The sequence below is a fragment of the Salvelinus sp. IW2-2015 genome, linkage group LG17 (assembly GCF_002910315.2).
Source record: "Salvelinus sp. IW2-2015 linkage group LG17, ASM291031v2, whole genome shotgun sequence".
Lineage (NCBI taxonomy): Eukaryota > Metazoa > Chordata > Actinopteri > Salmoniformes > Salmonidae > Salvelinus > Salvelinus sp. IW2-2015.
Window position 1 is genome coordinate 17,239,535 of NC_036857.1, and position 20,256 is coordinate 17,259,790.

Consider the following 20,256-nt stretch of genomic DNA (forward strand, 5'->3'; position numbering starts at 1 on the left):
AGTGCGATTGACCCACCCTTTTTCCCAGTGCGGGTGTGAAGGCCAGTAACAATGTGTGTGTGGCTCCAGGACCCAGCCGTCTCAGAGCATTTAGGAGGGAGAACGGACCACTCAGGTCCAGCACTGAGGACCTCAGCTTGGCAAGGGTTAAGGAAGAGTAGTCAAGTAACAGCAATATTTAAATCCTACCTTCAAAGGGACCTGTTCAGGAGGGTGCAATGGGTGAAATGTATTGTCTACAGATACGCTTGTGTGGGTCCACTGTTCTGCAAGTGTTTTCTCAGATCAAGTGTAAAACGTATTTTTTTGCATCATCCCCAAAGCCAATTTAAAAAAGTAATAGTTTGACTTACTATGACTGTCATATGTGGTTGTTGTAGCTACCTTAAGATGAATGCACTAACTGTAAATCACGCTGGATAAGAGCATCAGCTAAATTAATAAAATATAAATGTTCAAGTCACTCAATTGTCTTGCAAAGTTAGACGACAATCAAACTTGCAATTATGCTATTTTTCAACCAGTGGATCTGTGGAACAGATATGATTATCAGCATGTAGAACAGGGAATCATGTCAGTTCTATTCATAACTTTTTTTATCTGTTTCACCTCACTGAATAACCTCTGGTTTCTAGGTCTGATGTGTCTAGATTAGCCTTAAAGCTATATCATACAATTCTAGCTATATACAATGTGTGTATCAATGACACAAATGGGCCATGCGATGTTATATATATTTTTAAATATAGGCTACATCATCCCCTTTCAACCAGCACATAGAGAAAGACTGAGGCTTATTCTTAACAGCTTATTATTATTTTATTTTTTTAATCAACCACTTTATGTTGAAAACCAATTAAATAATGAATCAAGTGGATTGATGCATGCATCGTACTCAGAATGTCAACATGTTATTAGAACTGAAATAGTTTTCATTCTGAGCACCATGGAGTTTTTTGTCTTAGAAAAACAGGTGGTAGAAATTCTGCAGAGGTAAAGATTCATGAATAAACCCCACTGACTTTTCTCACATAACCACAGATCATCACACTCTGGCGATCTAGGTCGTTTGAGCATGTTGTGACCCAGAAAAGGATACCTCCAAGGCTTCATGAGAAATATTCTGAACAGTGAGCTTTTTGACCACTTTCTGTCCTAAGTGAACAAAAGAAACACAGAATTGACACAAGTAGCATTATATTCACAGGCAAGGGAAAATAGGGAAAAAACTTCCAATGTCAGAATCAGACCTGGGTTCAAATACTATTTGAAATAATGTAAAATACTTTATTATCTGTCCTTGATTGAAATCAAAATATTAATGAACCAATACAATTGTCCCAAAACCACAAACTCTGTCCATTTGGCACTCCATGCAAGCTTAAGCAAACACTCAAAGTTTCAAAAGATTTCAAATAGTATTTGATTGCAGCTCTGGTCAGAAGAATACATTTGAATGGACTGACCCACAGCCACCTGGTGGTAGTTGATGGTGGTCTGACCGTTACTGGACGCGACCACCAGGGGGGGCCTAACGGCTGGGCAATGCAGCTCCAAGTACAGCGTGTTGAGGGGGCTGCTGGGACAGAGGAAGGCTCGTCAGCGTTACAACAACAGAGGCAGTGGGAGAAACACTTCAACCTGTTCTCTCCACATTATTCCCACGAAATGAATGTGTGTAATTGATTCATGTAAATGATAATGGAGGGCACAGACAAATTAATATAAGGTTGGTATTGTAAATAGGATCTACATGGGAGTTGTAGTGTGTATAGTATACTACCTGCAGGATGGCTGGGCATGGGGGTCACTCTGGGGTGGATCTCCGTCGGACACGAAGCAAGGGATGACGTATCGACTGTAGTGCTCAGGGAAGGCATGCAGGAGAGAGGCCCTGCCTGCAGCGTACTCCTCTGATCTGCGAACCAAACAACACAAACATCACTAGCTATTGACCCAATCCTAAACATATCTTGATTGCCTCCCGAGTGGCGCAGTGGTCTGTGCCACTAGAGATTCTGGGTGCGAGTCCAGGCTCTGTCGCAGCCAGCCGCGACTGGGAGACCCATGGGGCGGTGCACAATTGGCCCAGCGTTGTCCAAGTTAGGGGAAGGTTTGGCTGACAGGGATGTCCTTGTTCCATCGTGCACTAGCGACTCCTGTGGCAGGCCGGGCGCAGTGCACGCTGACACGGTTGCCAGGTATACGGTGTTTCCTCCCGACACATTGGTGCGGCTGGCTTCCGGTTTAAGTGAGCATTGTGTCAAGAAGCAGTGTGGCTTGGTTGGGTTGTGTTTCGGAGGATGCACGGCTCTCGACCTTCGCCTCTCCCATGTCCGTACAGGAGTTGCATCGATGAGACAAGACGAACTACCAATTGGATACCACGAAAACTGGGGAGAAAAAGGGGGGTTAAAAAAGAAAGAAAAAAAAGAAACATATCTTGATTACATATTTCTTGACAAATCCCATTGACATAAATGCATAATTTGTGCAAAAATAAGTTGTCTTCGAATGTGCGTAGCTTAGGATTCCGCCCAATGCCTTCAACAGACATTATTTCATAGAGAAGACTAAATACATTACTCACTAAACGCTAAAAAGTAAACACACTAAACACAGTGCAAGGTGTGAAGCAGATGGTTAAATGTAATGATGTCAGTAGTGTGTTGCTTGCAATTAAACTCTGCCTAAGTTACTCACGTTTGAACATAGAAAAGCTTTTAGGAGGAAGTTTACCTCAGAATTAAGTAATCATTTACGGTACATTTTGGATTTGTCACTGAAATATGTAAGGGATAATCAACGAGGGGCTATGCGTTCTATGGAAAATAATAATGTACACTCTAGAATGCCCTTCAAGCCAATCAGAAAAAAGTATTCAACAATGATGCCATGGTATAAACATGTATATATGCATGATAGTTGTGGTGGTGTAGATGAGCCGTACCCTGACTGTATGTCGGCTGGGTTGGGGGCTCTGAAGGGGCTGTCTGTTTTGGGGTTGATGGACACTTTGCTGATCTTCTCTTTCAGGGTCTGCTTCGCCTGGGGCCGGGCGGGGGGCGGCTTCTTGCCTTTCTGGGGGGCCGTAGGTGCCTCCCTTTTACACTGAGTCAGCACACACATACAGTACACATGAACAATAATGTGCACACACGCGCGTGCACATACGAACACACACATATGGTCAAAGTCAAACACATTGTATGGCAGCAAGACAACATTAAAAGGATAGTTTGGGATTTTTTTGGTAATGAGGTCTTTTACCTACTTCCCCAGAGTCAGATGAACTCGTGGACACCATTTTATGTCTTTGCGTGCGGTTTTAAGGAAGTTGCTATCTAACGTTAGCGCTATTGCTAACTAGCATTAGCGCAATGACTTCCAGTCTTTGTGTTAAGCATACAATATTGACCATGCAGACTCATTCAACTTTTATTAGGAGGATGGAGTGACTCCAAGGACTGAAGCTTACCAGCCCTTCCTGCTCCCCTCCCTTTCTGTTCCCCTCGGCCTTGGTAACCCTCTCCAGCTCGTGGAGGCGCAGCTCCTCGGAGCGACACAGCAGCCGCACCGCCTCTTCCCTTATGGCCTGGTCACACAGCCTGGGCCTGAATGTCACCTGCACCAGGCACCTCTGGGAACACAGTAACGAACCAGTCAATGACCTAATGACGTGACCAGTCAGGTTGTTATTGCAAAAGAAAACGTGTTCTCAATGGTTAAATAAAAGGTAACATAAATAAACAATGCAGTCATCAGAACAGAGTATACACTGGAATGGAGTAGAATAGAGAAACTACATAATATGCTAGGCCTCATCACAAAGTGTTCAAGTAAAGTGGAAGCACACTGCTTGTTGGTAGAGTACCTGTCCAGGTAAGACCCGGCCTGTCCTGGGGGTGAGGCTAATCTCTGAGTTTTCGGGGGGAGTGAAGGCGAACAGCCGGGGGCCCACCGGGGCAACAGGGTCCTGGCCAATGCGGGGCACGGGGTGTGTGAACTCGTTGAGGCTGGTGTGTGCGTTGACCACGTGCAGCACGGCTGTGGAACAGTCACCGACCGCCGTGGCTCCGAACTGGACCAGAGAGTGAGACAGCTCCAGCGGAGGGTGCACTCCGACTGCACGACATGACAGGGGGAAGTCTCTATAGCAACCATTGGGGAAAACACAATAAAAGTAATGCAGTGAAATATACTTGATAGCACTCTATTTTGTGACAGGACAAGGTGTAGGAAGAAACAAAACCTTGACACCTGTTAATTCCGGATTTGCAGTTGAGCTGAAAGCTGTACTCTCCTGCCTTCTTGGCGCTAAAGATCAAATCCACCTCCAAGGTTTCCAATGGGAGGAGAGTGCCGAAGCCGTCGTTGGGCTGGACCTCCACAAACTAGGAGGAGAAAAACACTGCTCAACTGCTCAGTGCTCAGGCCATCCAAACACGGTTTTGTCCTTAGTCCTGACTGACTGAAAGCAGAAAATCTCCATAGGGCCGGATTAGCTATTCAGGACAGGTTTCGGTGAGATCACAAAGGTCTAAAGCCACAGATATAACAGCAGACACAGAGTCAAATACATAGAAACATAATTCATTCTAATTCAATTGTCAGATATCTCCTGCTGGAGAGTATAGCATAGGCCAAATTGGCATATCAGAGCAAAACCAGTAGAGTCCAAATAAATAAACAGAAGTGTTTCCTACTGATGTTTTATGATGATGACTTGATTTAGCCAAGGTGAAATAGTGGACTATAGAGATGCAAACAGCAGGAAATTAGGTCAAAGGTCAGTCCATAGGGATGCAGTCCGTCAGGCAGATGGAGGCCGTACCTGAGGTATGCTCAGAAAGCCAAAGTCCTGGGGCAGGAGGGTTAGGTTTGTGAGGCGCACGCTGGTCTTCACTGATTCATAGATGGAGCAGTGGCCAAAGTCCACCTCTGTCCGGTCAAAGCACAGGTCAGGGGAGGTGATGACTGCATGGACCGTGAAGGGAACAGGCCGGACCTGAAAGCCCAGTGAAAGAGAGTATTTCTGCCTTATTTCTGTTCTGTTTTGTAATATCCTATGTGGTCAATGTATTTTATTTGCAAAACAACTCTTGATGTACGCAAAAACTCTGCATAACTCACATTTGGAACTTCAACTTCTATCTAGAGGTTCTTTATGATGCTTATTCATTTAAGCAGTCACGGGACCTAGAAATATAATTATATGGGTATATACAGTGGGGAGAACAAGTAGTGGCCTCATTGCCTGCATCCGTAATGGGTCAGCGGTCAAACGACCTCCACTCATCACTGTCAAACGCTTCCTGAAACACTTCAGRGAGCAGGCCTTTCTAATCGACCTGGCCGAGGTATCCTGGAAGGATATTGATCTCATCCCGTCAGTAGAGGATGCCTGGTCATTTTTTTTAAATGCCTTCCTCACCATCTTGAATAAGCATGCCCCATTCAAGAAATTTAGAACCAGGAACAGATATAGCCCTTGGTTCTCTCCTGACCTGACTGCCCTTAACCAACAGAAAAACATCCTATGGCGTTCTGCGCATTAGCATCGAACAGCCCCCGTGATATGCAACTTTTCAGGAAGCCAGAAACCAATATACACAGGCAGTTAGAAAAGCAACAAGGCTAGCTTTTTCAAGCAGAAATTTGCTTCCTGCAACACAAATTCAAAAAAGTTCTGGGACACTGTAAAGTCCATGGAGAATAAGAACACCTCCTCCCAGCTTCCAACTGCTCGTAAGATAGGAAACACTGTCACCACCGCAAATCCACTATAATTGAGAATTTCAATAAGCATTTTTCTACGGCTGGCCATGCTTTCCACCTGGCTACCCCCACCCCGGACACACACTGCCTCCCCTCTGCTACTCGCCCAAGCTTCCCCATTTCTCTTTCTCCAAATACAGTCAGCTGATGTTCTAAAAGAGCTGCAAAATCTGGACCCTTACAAATCAGCCGGGCTAGATAATCTGGCCCTTTCTTCTCTAAAACTATCTGCTGAAATTGTTGCCACCCCTATTACAGCCTCTCAACCTCTCTTTCGTGTCGCTGAGATTCCCAAAGATTGGAAAGCAGCTGCGGTTATCCCCTCTTCAAAGGGGGGACACTCTTGACCCTAACAGCTACAGACCTATATCTATCCTACCCTGCCTTTCTAAGGTCTTCGAAGCCAAGTCAACAACAGAATTCGACCATTTCGATCCCACCATACCTTCTCCGCTATGCAATCTGGTTCAGAGTCTGGTCATCGGGTGCACCTCAGCCACGCTCAGTTTAACGATATCTTAACCGCCATCGATAGAACAATACTGTGCAGCCGTATTCATTGACCTGGCCAAGGCTTTTGACTCTGTTAATCACAACATCCTCATCGGCAGACTCGACAGCCTTGGTTTCTCTAATGTTGCCTCGCCTGGTTCACAACTACTTCTCTGATCGAGTTCAGTGTGTCAATCGGGAGGGTCTGTTGTCCGGGCCTCTGGCAGCTCTATGGGGTGCCACAGGGTTCAATTTTGGACGCCGCTCTCGTCTCTGATATCATCAATGATGTCGCTCTTGTGCTGGTGATTCTCTGATCCACCTCTACGCAGAGCGACACATTATGTCTATACTTCTGCCCTTCTTTTTGACACTGTTAAGCTTAACACCCTCAGGCGAGCTTCAATGCATACAACTCTCCTTCCGTGGCCTCCAATTGCTCTTAAATACAAGGAAAACTAAATGCATGCTCTTCAACCATCGTGTCTCTGCACCTGCCCGCCTGTCCAACATACTACTTCTGGACGCGCTCTGACTTAGAATATGTGGACAACTACAAATACCTAGGTGTCTGGTTAGACCGTAAACTCTCCTTCCAGACCACATCAAACATCTCCAATCCAAGTTAAATCTAGAATTGCCTTCCTATTCGCAACAAAGCATCCTTTACTCATGCTGCCAAACATACCCTTGTAAAACTGCCCATCTAACCAATCTCGACTTCGGTGATTCATTTACAAAATAGCCTCCAAAACCCTACTCAATAAATTGAATGGCACAGTCTATCAAAGTGCCATCCGTTTTGTCACCAAAGCCCCATATACTACCCACCACTGCGACCTGTACACTCTCGTTGGCTGCCTCGTCCATACTCGTGCGCCCGCGAAACTCTACCCCCACTGGTTCCAGGTCATCTACAAGACCCTGCTAGGTAACAGTCCCCTTATCTCAGCTCGCTGGTACCATAGCAGCACCTACCTGTAGCACGCGCTCCAGCAGGTATATCTCTCTAGTCCACCCCAAAACAATTCTTCTTTGGACGCCTCTCCTTCCAGTTCTCTGCTTGCCAATGACTGGAAGAACTACAAAAATCTCTGAACTGGAAACACACTTATCTCCTCACTAGCTTTAAGCACCAGCTGTCAGAGCAGCTCATAGATTACTGCACTGTACATAGCCCATCTATAATTTGCCCAACAACTACTCTTTACCTACTGTATTTATTTATTTATTTTGCTCCTTTGCACCATTATTTTTCTGTCTCTACTTTGCGCTTTCTTCCACTGCAAACCAACTTCCAGTGTTTTTATTTTTTATTTTACTTGCTGTGTTGTATTTACTTCGCCACCATGGCCTTTTTATATTTTTATTTATTTATACATATATTTGTTTGCTTCACCTCCCTTATCTCACCTCACTGCTCACATTGTATATAACTTATTTTTTTCACTGTATTATTGACTATATGTTTGTTTTACTCCATGTGTAACTATGTGTTGTTGTATGTGCCGAACTGCTTTGCTTTATCTTGGCCAGGTCGCAATTGTAAATGAGAACTGGTTCTCAATTTGCCTACCTGGTTAAATAAAGGTTAAATAAATAAATAAATAAAAAAGTATTTGATACACTGTCGATTTTGCAGGTTTTCCTACTTACAAAGCATGTAGAGGTCTGTAATTTTTATCATAGGTACACTTCAACTGTGAGAGACGGAATCTAAAACAAAAGCCCAGAAAATCACATTGTATGATTTTTAAGTAATTAATTTGCATTTTATTGCATGACATAAGTATTTGATCACCTACCAATCAGTAAGAAATCCGGCTCTCACAGACCTGTTAGTTTTTCTTTAAGAAGCCCTCCTGTTCTCCACTCATTACCTGTATTAACTGCACCTGTTTGAACTCCCTACCTGTATAAAAGACACCTTTCCACACACTCAATCAAACAGACTCCAACCTCTCCACATCGCCAAGACCAGAGAGCTGTGTAAGGACATACTTATGTCATGCAATAAAATGCAAATTAAACTTACAATGTGATTTTCGATTTTTGTTTTAGATTCCGTCTCTCACAGTTGAAGTGTACCTATGAATTACGACCCTAACATGCTTTGTAAGTAGGAAAACCTGCAAAATCGGCAGTGGATCAAATACTTGTTCTCCCCACTGTATGTTCAATACCAGTCAAAAGTTTTGACTCCTACTCATTCAAGGGTTTTTCTACATTGTAGAATAATAGTGACTGTTATTCAAAGTAGCCACCCTTTGCACACTTTTGGCATTCTCTCAACCAGCTTCATGAGGTAGTTACCTGGAATGCATTTTAATTAACAGGTGTGCCTTGTTAAGTTAATTTGTGGAATGTCTTTCCTTTAATGCGTTTGAGCCAATCAGTTGTGTTGTGACAAGGTAGGGGTGGTATACAGAAGATAGCCCTATTTGGTAAAAGAACAAGTCCATATTATGGCAAGAACAGTTCAAATATGCAAAGAGAAACGACAGCCCATCTACTTTAAGGCATGAAGGTCACTCAATCCGGACAATTTCAAGAACTTTGAAAGTTTCTTCAAGTGCAGTCACAAAAACCATCAAGCGCTATGATGAAACTGGTTCTCATGAGGACCCTCACAGGAAAGGAAGACCCAGAGTTACCTCTGCTGCAAAAAATAAGTTCATAAGAGTTACCAGCCTCAGAAATTGCAGCCCAAATAAATGCTTCAGAGTTCAACACACATTTCAACATCAACTGTTCAGAGGAGAGAGTGAATCAGGCCCTCATGGTCAAATTGCTGCAAAGAAACCACTACTAAAGGACACCAATAAAAAGAAACACGAGTAATGGACATTAGACCGGTGGAAATCTGTCCTTTGGTCTGATGAGATTTTTGGTTCCAACCACCGTGTCTTTATGAGAAGCAGAGTAGGTGGTGCTTTGCTGGTGACAATGTCCGTGATTTATTATTCTACAATGTAGAAAATAGTAAAAATAAAGAAAAACCCAGGAATGAGTAGGTGTGTCCAAACTTTTGACTGGTACTGTATGTTTCAATCCCAATAGGTGCACTTGATTTAGCTCGCCTGGCACGATTAAAACAACAAAATAGTCAGAAAAGTGAAAACCCTGCCCACAAAGCCCACGGGGAAAGCTAAATCAAATGCACCTAAAGTAATAGAATGAAAGAAAATACATTTTTGAACCAGGTGGAACAATCTGTTGTCAAGACAAAGGAGATGAGCGTGGACTACAGGAAAAGGAGGACCGAGCACGCCCCCATTCTTGTCGACGGGGCTGTGGTGGAGCAGGTTGAGAGCTTCAAGTTTCTTGGTGTCCACATCGCCAACAAACTATCATGGTCCAAACACACCAAGACAGTCGTGAAGAGGGCACGACAAAGCCTATTCCTCCCCCTCAGGAGACTGAAAAGATTTGGCATGGGTCCTCAGATCCTCAAAAAGTTCTACAGCTGCACCATCGAGAGCATCCTGAATGGTTAAATCACCGCCTGGTATGGAAACTGCTCGGCCTCCGACCGCAAGGTACTACAAATGGTAGTGCGTATGGCTCAGTACATCACTGGGGCCAAGCTTCCTGCCATCCAGGACCTCTATACCAGGCGGTGTCAGAGGAAGGCCCTAAAAATTGTCAGACTCTAGCCACCCTAGTCATAGACTGTTCTCTCTGCTACCGCACGGCAAGCGGTACCGGAACGCTAATTAAATGGCTACCCAGACTATTTTCATTGTCGTCGTCCCCCCCTCCCCTTTTACGCTGCTGCTACTCTCTGTTTATTATCTATGCATAGTCACTTTAACTCTACCTACATGTACATATTATCTCAATTACCTCGACTAACCGGTGCCCCCGCACATTAYCTCTGTACAGGTACCCCCTGTATGTAGCCTCGCTACTGTTATTTTACTACTGCTCTTTAATTATTAGTTATTTTTTTTACTTATCTATTTTTTACTTAACACTTATTTTTCTTAAAACTGCATTGTTGGTTAAGGGCTTGTAAATAAGCATGCGACAAATACAATTTGATGTCCTAAGAGCAGCGTTCCTACCTATGTATTAATGTCCTCCTCAGCCGTATCTGGGTGCGGCAGCTTTCCTTGTTTACCCGTTCACGCTTTCAGCACCGGCCAGAGAGGGCCTGGTGGCCAGAGAGGGAGGCCTGGAGAGGAGCCAGGGTTAAGGGTTCAAGAATGGGGGCACAGCTTTGGGTCTCTGCAGGAACATCCTGCTGGCCTGCTTTTGGCTCTGTGAAAACCTACTGCCTCCAAATCCTCTACACTCCTCCCAAGTATAGGGGTGTGGGTTTAGGAGGTGGGCGATGGCGCATGGGGGGGCAGGGTGGGTAAGGTGATGATTTGGCTAAAGGAGTGTGACTGCTGGCCAGTTTGGGGGATTTGATGACTGGGTAACACAGCACAAATGCGGCACGAGTGTTGGGTCGGAGCCTGTTTTGTGTGTTGGATTTGAGTCTGCTGTTGAGTCTGTGTGTGTGTGTGTGTGTGTGTGCATGTCAAAAGGAATTTAACAATCCCTGATGTACTTACTTAATACTTCACTTGGATAACTATACATTGATAAAACTTTTGACATAAATCAATAGGTGGTGGGATATCCAGAATAATCCCTGGAGCATCACGAATCAGTGCCTAAAAATGGAAGATAATCCCTTTATGATTTCCAGTTGTATTATCTGATCAGCAGATTACGTGCCAAACACCCTGAATGTAACCGTTTCACAACTGAAAGCTGAATAGAAATAATATAATTCTGTGAGAAAATATTTTTTTACCTATTTTGAATCTATTTAAAAGAGCTCAAATAGAGTGGAAACAACACGAAAAACAAATAATCCAAATGATATTATGGAGACCTTTTCAGRAAAACAACGTGGAATAACCTTTATGCTTGGCTCATTAGCACTCATGGAACAGTGCAGGCCTTGGGGTGGTGGATAATTTTAGCTTGCTACCATTAAAATGGGTTAATTTACAACCTTCAGTGCTTCTGCCCTTCATGGGGACCTGCAGAAGGTTTGCTACTTATGAATAAGTACTCAACGCTTCCGTGTAGATTGAGAGGGGCTGTTGTATTGTATGATACTTCAATACTGTAGACTGCATCCAGAATTCAATCATCTCATATTGACATTTTCCACAATGGTATTTCTCAAAGGCTGTTTGTGCAGTATTTGAGGAAAACTCATCTCCCAAATTGCTTCCTTCTGCATCCCTGGCTGTGTTCCTTTTGTGGACATTTTCAACTGATAGTATCAGTGTTAGTTGACTGATACAGATTGTTTACTTTTTGTGCACTTTGAAATAACACAATTGAATTCTTGCCTGTAAGTTTAGAGCTTAACAGTGCAACAAACCTGATCAGCCACTTGCAATGTCAAGGGGACTTCCAGCACTCCTGTTTCGCTGTCAAAAAACGTCTTTGCATCCTCGAACAAGGAACGTCTAGGGATGGAAGAACAGTGGGTATAAGTATACAGGAAATCATTATACTGTACATTAACTCAGCAATATGACACCATCATGCACAGCGCGGCAACTTCCTGCTCATGAACAACCACAATCTGTCAAGGCTGCCACTATTGGGAAGAGCCAATGCTAGCAGTCTTGTTAGATTAGAATTTTGTTGTTGACTTCTGTAAGTCGCCCCACGGTGTATGTCATATTTCAGAGTTTACCTTCAAACATTACATCAGCAAATATGTCCCAGCCCTCAACAACTGGGAAAATTCTCAGTGCGAGGGATAGAGAGGGCCCATGGTGGAAAACCTTCAGCGTTTCACTGTAAACCAACACGACTATCCCCCGTTTAGATCTGTAGAATCACCAGGGAAGGCAAGAGAGCACGCCTCCACACTACTGTGGGCTGCAGCCATGGTGATGTTGGGCATAAGTACACATCAAAGAGGGCTTGCAGTCATACACAGAGCTTATGTAAAGCACTAGCTCAATCAATACCCTAGGTGGAGAGCTGCTCTCGTGAGAACTGCCATCTCTCTACTACTAGCAGCCAATACTTGATTAGCATGAAAACAACAGTCAGATGCCAATCCCCAGTGGATCCACAGTGAGCAGCACAAACCCAGCCCACTCCTGACTCCTCTCTCTCTCCCTGTTTGGTAATGCTGGCTCTATGAAGYCATGAGAGCTAATGCTGCCAGTGTCAGAGGGTTTAAAGCAATTTAAGAGGGATTTCCAGATGTCAGAGGTTTTCCAAATGAATACAAAGCTCTTGAAGAGACGCCCAATGCTTCCAACAAATCTGTCAGAGCCTAGGGAAAAGGCGCGTTTCATACTTACGATCTTACAGCAAATCAGTGTTGTATTTCAACCAGCTCGGATGTACAGATGTTGGATCTTAAATTTACCAGTTTCTCACAGCAGGAAAATAATCCTGCAGCAACAGGAAATGTGAATTATTGTGTGAATTCTAATTAATGTACACTTTTTTTTTAGGGGTTTAAACACATTTTTTGTTAGGGGAAATCAAGTCTGACATTTTAAAGTGGAAATTACAAACTTTAGAAGACTTTTTAAACCTTGAATACACTACACCTTTGCATTTCCTGCTGTGCAAGACATTTCCTGCAACAAAAGGGAGATCAAATTAAGATCCTTCATCTGTACTGTATGACATTTACAACAAAACAGAAAAGCGAACATGTCTCAATTGTATCAATTGTATCTGAATCCCACAATGACAGAAGGGGGAATTATTATTGGGAGTTGTTTGGAAGCCCTTGTGTTCTCTGCTAATAGAATCTCTGCTGGAGAGTCACTCTTGAACTAGCTTGGCAGGGTAGAGTGAAAAAGCCTGGCGGGATGTCGCCAGACCCATATGCTGCTGAGGGGAAATGTGCGGTTGGATGAGGTTTTCATGTTTTTGGCATCCCGCAATTTTACCTCATGCTGCACTCGGCAACCAGTTTATCCACTATTTCTCTCCTCCAAATCTTACCCAAATAACACTATGCACATGTAGTCTTCAACAAGATAATGAATTATAAGAGAACTTAAAAGGTAACTTCTAAAATAACGGAAACACCAACATAAAGTGTCTTAAAAGCGCGTTGGGCCACCGCGAGCCACCAGGACAGCTTCAATGCACCTCGGCATAAATTCTACAAGTGTCTGGAACGCTACTGGAGGGATGCCACACCATTCTTCCACCAGAAATTCCATCATTTGGTGTTCTGTTGATGGTGGCGGAAAAGCTCTGTCTCAGGCGCCACTCCAGAATCTCCCATAAGTGTTCAATTGGGTTGAGATCTTGTGACACACATATACACACCCTTACTTCTTATGGCTGAAGTCCCGGTAACGGGACCGATATGACAACAGCCAGTCAAAGTGCATGGCGCCAAATTCAAAAAACAGAAATCTCATAATTAAAATTCCTCAGACATTCATGTGTCTTATATAATTTTAAAGGTAATCTTGTTGTTAATCCCACCAAAGTGTCCGATTTCAAATAGGCTTTTCAGCGAAAGCACTACAAACGATTATGTTAGGTCACCACAAAACCACAATAATCACAGCCATTTTTTCCAGCTAAAGGTAGCTTCACAAAAAACAGAATAGAGATAAAATGAATCACTAACCTTCGATTATTTTCATCAGATGACACTCATAGGACTTCATGTTACACAATACATGCATGTTTTGTTTGATTAAATTCATATTTATATTAAAAAATCMGAGTTTACATTGAGGCGACTAGATTCACTAGTTGCAAAAACATCAAGTGACTTTGCATAGCCACATCGTTTCAACGAAATACTCATCATAAATATAGATGATAATACAAGTTATAAACATGGAATTATAGATATACCTCTCCTTAATGCAACCGCTGTGTCAGATTTWAAAAAAACTTTACGGAAAAAGAAACGCACGCTATAATCTGAGACGGCGCTCAAAAGTAAAATACCACAGCTGCAAAGATGGCGTCAACATAAACACGAAAATACATGATAAATATTCCCTTACCTTTGATGATCTACATCAGAAAGCACACCAGGAATCCCTGGTCCACAATAAATGTTTGTTTTGTTCGAAAAAATRCGTTATTTATGTCCAAATACCTTCTTTTGTTAGCACGTCTGGTTTACATATCCAAACGCTAATTCTGGTCAGCGTTATATCGGGCAAAAACTTCAAAAAGTGATATTACCGGTCAAAGAAACATTTCAAACTAAGTACACAATCAATCATTAGGATGTTTTTAACATATAGCTTCAATAAAGTTCCAACCGGAGTATTCRTTCTTGTCTTRGTGAGCKATGGAACSCAAGTGACTWCCARGAGGAAAAAGCATGATCAGAAAATGGCTGCTTGATGGACACCTGACTGATTCTGCTATCATTCTCTCCCACAACATCATAGAAGTCTCATTATAATTTCTATTGATGGTTGACATCTAGTGGAACCCCTAGGCAGTGCACAATCATTCATAGCTCAAGGGGATTTCTTTAGGGACTCTGGTGAATACATACAAGCTCAGATTTCTGACTTCCTGTTTTGATTTCAACTCAGGATTTTGCCTGCCAATATGAGTTCTGTTAAATCTCACAGACATAATTCAAACAGTTTTAGAAACTTTAGAGTGTTTTCTATCCAATACTAATAATAATATGCAAATATTAGCAACTATGACTGAGGAGCAGGCCGTTTGATATGGGCACCTTTCATCCAAGCTACTCAATACTGCCCCTTCAGCCATAAGAAGTTAAAACCCCTATGCTCCTTTGAGACCCCTCTTTCAAAGTCACTGAGATCTCTTCTTCTAGCCATGGTAGCCAAAATAATGGGCAACTGGGCATTTTTATACATGACCCTAAGCATGATGGGATGTTAATTGCTTAATTAACTCAGGAACCACATCTGTGTGGAAGCACCTGCTTTCAATATACCTTGTATCCCTCATTTACTCAAGTGTTTCCTTTATTTTGGCAGTTACCTGTAGATCTACACTGAATAGTTGTACCTGTGGTGCTTAGAAAGCAATGTTTGTGTATAAAGCAATGACATTATTCATTATATTATCCTCACATAAGCAGTCAAAGATCAAGGTGGCATTTCAGCGAACATTTCATCGGCATCTGCCTGAGTCACAACACAAGTGGCAGAAAGATCCTGTTGGAGTCATTTTGTGTCACTGCTTAAAACTTGGAAAGTCTAAAACGCAATAATCTGTGGACCACCTATAATCCTGACAGTGGAAGGCTCAGCAGACTGACACAGAGTGAGAGTGTGAGCGAGCGAGAGAGAGTCAGAGATCCATCAGTCTCTGTCAGCGGAATACTGTCTAACTTTGGGACAACGTTCGTGCTATACAGTGGTTTAAACTTTAGGCTACCTGAGAAAAGGCAGCAGAGTATGTTTAAAAAATATATATCACTATTCAAAATGGGCTCCTGCTTGGCTTTCACTTTCACATTAAAACAGTGATTATGAACAAGGATTACAAAACGGATTAAAGAAGATTAGGGAATTTCTCATCATCACATTTGGGAAAAGGAGGAAAAACACCCTTGACAACTAACACCCCCCCCAAAAAAATATTATTGAAAATATATATTTTTCCTTCCCTGTAACTCACGTACAGTAACATTTATGTATGTTAGTGATGTAGACCAGTAAATGATGCACTGCTTGGTGAAGGCAGCAGCTCTGTTAATTGTAATCTGGGTAAATCAAGAGTAATCTTCCTTTTACCAGCCTGAGCTGACTAGTTGACCGGACGAGCTGGTCAACATCTCCCACAGATTAGACCTAAACCATTTATGATCCAGAACAAGTCCCTGTTCAATCAAATCCACTGACCATGGCCCGTATTCACAAAGCTCATCACAGCAGTTGTGCTGATCTAGGATCAGGTCCCCCCTGTTAATATGATAATATTCATTATCTAGCTAAAAGGCAAAACCGATCGTAGTATATTGAATATATAAAAAACTGGATGAAGCAATCAATATCTGCCCTAATACTATTAAAAAAAATGTAGGCTATTTATCCCCACAATGAACTGCTATAAGAGATGATCTACTGCTTTGTATATTTTGGCCTGGATATGTATTGTAAAGACAAAGAGAGATGATAGTAAGAGAGACAAAGAAATAGAGAGAGAGCGAGACAGACAGAAAGCGAGAAAGAGAAAGTTCTAGGACTGGAGGATTCCTGAACCCTCTGTAGCCTGAGGGCGATCCATCCGTGGTTCAGGAGTGTACACTACATTTACACTCACAGTCAGAATCTATTGGAGAAGAGGCAGAGGCAGAAATAAACGGCCGTCTGAAGAATATATAACAAATGACTTATCTAGCAGTAAGATGAAACAGCCCTGCCTGCCTTCCTGCCTTTGTGTGTGGTGAGGCCAACCTACGGAATCTTCTCACACGGAACTTACTGCCACGGTTCTAGCAGTACCAGAGCTGCCAGTTTGGATGTCGCATAGTCACGAATGGCTTAAGACAAAAGAAACACACACACACACAGACACATAGAATCTAGAAATAATACCGCGAATCAAAATTGGAGCTGATGCATCATACAACCCCCACCCACCAGTTGCAGACCGTTGCTGTGCTAGTCGTGACAGCCTAGCTAGTGTATGTGCTTGACAGAAGGTATGTTTTTGTTAACACCGGAYATCATGTGATATTTTCCAAACTTTTTGTATCCGGCTGGATTTCCTGTCTGCTGAGGCTCTCTTTAGAGCATGTTAAGGATTACAGTGTTCTCCAAGAGACCTCAGAATGGGGCTTTGTGCGTCGGCCCGGACCGTTATGTAACTAAGCACTGTGCTGGATACGCAAGCAGGTCTTCTACTGCTGGATGGGTGGATGGAGGGATAAGGACAGAGAGAGAGAAAGTGAGAGAGAAAAACAGAGAAAGTAGGGGGGAGAGTGAGTGATCAGAGAGAAAAAGAGAGAGATGTTGAGAGAGAAGGAGAGGAGGGGCATGCCTCCCGCCACAGCATGGCAGCAGTAATGCTCTCTCCACTTAATCCTGGTTTTAAACCTCTCTCTGATTCACTAAGGCAGATTATTGTCATTTCCCACTTCCCCTCCAGCCCTCCGGAGTCGAGCCATCCGATATGCCATTAACTTTTGTCATGTAAAACCTCCCTCATCTTCCACTGCCATCAGTAGACCTGAAATCTTCTTAGCTATGAATATGCCAAAAAACAAGGTAGGCGTGAACGAGAACTCTCGCCCCCTATCCGCAGCGTTCTCTACTCCTCTCATCTATGTACTGAAGGTCGTCTTCCCTGTTCCCCTGGTGCTCAAACTGCAGCTCAACTCAGCCTCACCGTCCTAAAAATAGCCCACCCATCCTTCCAGAAATTACCATGTCCTTCAAAGTCATTAAAAAACATTATCAGAAGCCTTCACGGCACTCCATTTCTGTGTTGGGAGCGATTTGCACTTCGCTGTTTAATTGGTGAAGATGATGGAGGACATGTTTCATAATTGTAACTGCTGGCAGTGGCAAGATACTTAAAGAAACCGGTCCACCACTGAAAACTACCAGGTAAACTGCCTCCAGTTTCAGAATAAGAGATGAACGGGCAGTAAAACAAAGATAAGGCAGGCTAAATTGGATCTGGTCTGAACTATTCACACCATGATTTTAGAGTAAAGCATTCTGAACATACTGTATGTGAAGGGTTTATATATGTATAACACACTTTCAGCATGCTGTATGACAATCAATTACCCATGATCTAAATCCATTATCATTGTATTAACTAGGCACCAAACGGAAGAAAAGAGACTGAAACAGGGAGAGACGACCTGAAGTTGTCCAGTAAGAAATGCTTGTTTCTGTTTTTATTTGCAAAGCATTTAGCTAGATTTTGCTACTGTGTGTACTAATGAATATGACTCTGGTGTTAGTATCTGTGTGGTTACCTGGGCAGGAACTTAAGCTTAGCGTTGAAGCTGGACCTGGCCTGGATGTAGCCGGTCTTAGGCAGGATCTCCATGTGGTTCCTCAGCTCCGGACACACCTTGAATGTCAGCCGAAGAGCAGTGCTCGCTCTGCAATACAACAGAGCTGTTTGGTTAGGCCCTGTACTAGTTAGTTAGGGCTGCTAACTCAACGGAGAGCCTATTTAGTAAGTTAGGGCGGTGTTATGTCTATGACACAACAGGTTTCACCAAGCTACTGCTCAAGATGGCATCCATCAGTTTATGTGATTTGTTGTATACATTTTACATGCTTCGATACTAAATTAAGATGACCCCCACGAAGAAAATTTAAAGGTGAGTGTACTTTACACAACAGACTCCCAGGATGTCCCCTTGTTACAATGTAGATATTTGACGAGGAAGTCGGAGGGGATCGTGAGTGTGTGAGGGACATGAACACAAATTGTCTGGTAGGTACTGCTGCAATGTACTCATGTCCTCGTCACCCAGCCGATAGTTTAGGTGACCCAATTTCAGGGGGATCCAACAGATGGTTGTGTCGGTGGTGAGAAGCCTCCCTCTGTAGCTGTGGTGATATAAATGGATCACTACCCAGGGAATTCTCCACGCACGGCCAACGACACGCGCACACGCACACACACACACACGAGCTCCCCTCTCAACAGCTACACTCAATGACTCGCGCTCGGTGGAAGCGCTGTGCAGTCAGTTTTTTCCATCACATCCAGTATACAGAAGTAAGACCACTGAAAGGTGGAAGTGTTGAACCCCCAAAGAAATTGATTCGATAGAGGTGCTGAATGGGTGCGCTCATTCCTTTTTCCGACGCCTAAATGAAGTGATCCACTTTGAATAGGGGGTCAAACAAATGGCTCTTCTCCCGGAGGCAAGGACACTCAGGGGTGTCGGAGTGGCCGTCTTTACCTGAGCAAAACGACAACCTTTAAACTGCTGTCCCAGGAATTCAGAGACATATAATCAATTAAGGCCATTTGTTGGATATTAATTGGATAGGGCAGTCTAGTGAACTCCTCATTTTGCGGGTAAAAGCAGAGACATATGAAGAGTTCTCTACAGTGCCATCAGAAAGTATTCACACCCCTTGACTTTTTCCACATGTTGTGTTAGAGCCTGAATTTATTTTCATACCAACACTTTGCTTCAACAAAGTACTGAGTAAAGGGTCGGAATACTTATGTAAATGTGATTTTTCACTGTCTAAAAACCTGTTTTGATTTGTCATTATGGGGTATTATGTGTAGATTGATGAGGGGGGAAAAAAACAATATAATCAAATTTAGAATAAGGCTGTAACGTAACAAAATGTGAAAAAAGTGAAGGGGTCTGAATACTTTCCGAATGCACTGTATACTGAACAAAAATATAAACGCAACATGCAACAACTTCAATGATGTAACTGCGTTACAGTTCGTATAAGGAAATCAGTCAATTGAAATACATAAATTAGGCCCTAATCTATGTATTTCACATGACTGGGCAGGGGTGCAGCCATGTGTGGGTCTGGGAGGGCACCCACTGGGGAGCCAGGCCACAAAAGGGCTTTATTACAGACAGACATTTTCCTCAACTTCATCAGTTGTCCGGGTGGCTGGTCTTAAGATGATCCTGCAGGTTAAGAAGCCACATGTGGAGGTCCTTGGCTGGCGTGGATACACGTGTGAGGCCGGTTGGACGTACTGCCAAATTATCTAAAACAATGTTGAAGGCGGCTTATGTTAGAGAAATGAACATTAAATTCTCTGGCAACAATTCTGGTGAACATTCCTGCAGTCAGTATGCCAATTGCAAGCTCCCTCAAAACGTGTCACACAATGCCACAGATGCCCCAAAACTGAACATTTTAGAGTGGCCTTTTATAGTCCCTAGCACAAGGTGTTTAATCAACTTCTTGATATGCCACACCTGTCAGGTGAATGGATTATCCTGGCAAAAGGAAACATTTTCACTAACAGGGATGTAAACAAATTTGAGCACAAAATTTGAGAGAAATATGCTTT

General features: G+C 43.1%; 1 protein-coding gene across 3 annotated transcripts in view; it reads right to left on the reverse strand.

The window, feature by feature from the left end:
• Positions 1-20,256, reverse strand: part of cfap74 (cilia and flagella associated protein 74) — a 49,169-nt gene that overhangs the window by 8,718 nt on the left and 20,195 nt on the right. For 2 of the 3 annotated variants that reach the window (XM_024005440.2, XM_024005438.2), the window contains exons 22-32: positions 18,218-18,346; positions 11,660-11,747; positions 4,835-5,008; positions 4,261-4,394; positions 3,875-4,151; positions 3,479-3,640; positions 2,951-3,111; positions 1,784-1,918; positions 1,467-1,579; positions 1,100-1,155; positions 17-136 (exon numbers count right to left, since the gene is read on the reverse strand). In XM_024005440.2, the coding sequence (XP_023861208.1) occupies positions 17-136; positions 1,100-1,155; positions 1,467-1,579; positions 1,784-1,918; positions 2,951-3,111; positions 3,479-3,640; positions 3,875-4,151; positions 4,261-4,394; positions 4,835-5,008; positions 11,660-11,747; positions 18,218-18,346 (1,549 nt within the window). The remainder of the gene's footprint in view (positions 1-16; positions 137-1,099; positions 1,156-1,466; positions 1,580-1,783; positions 1,919-2,950; positions 3,112-3,478; positions 3,641-3,874; positions 4,152-4,260; positions 4,395-4,834; positions 5,009-11,659; positions 11,748-18,217; positions 18,347-20,256) is intronic. The other variant, XM_024005439.2, reaches the window with a different exon arrangement.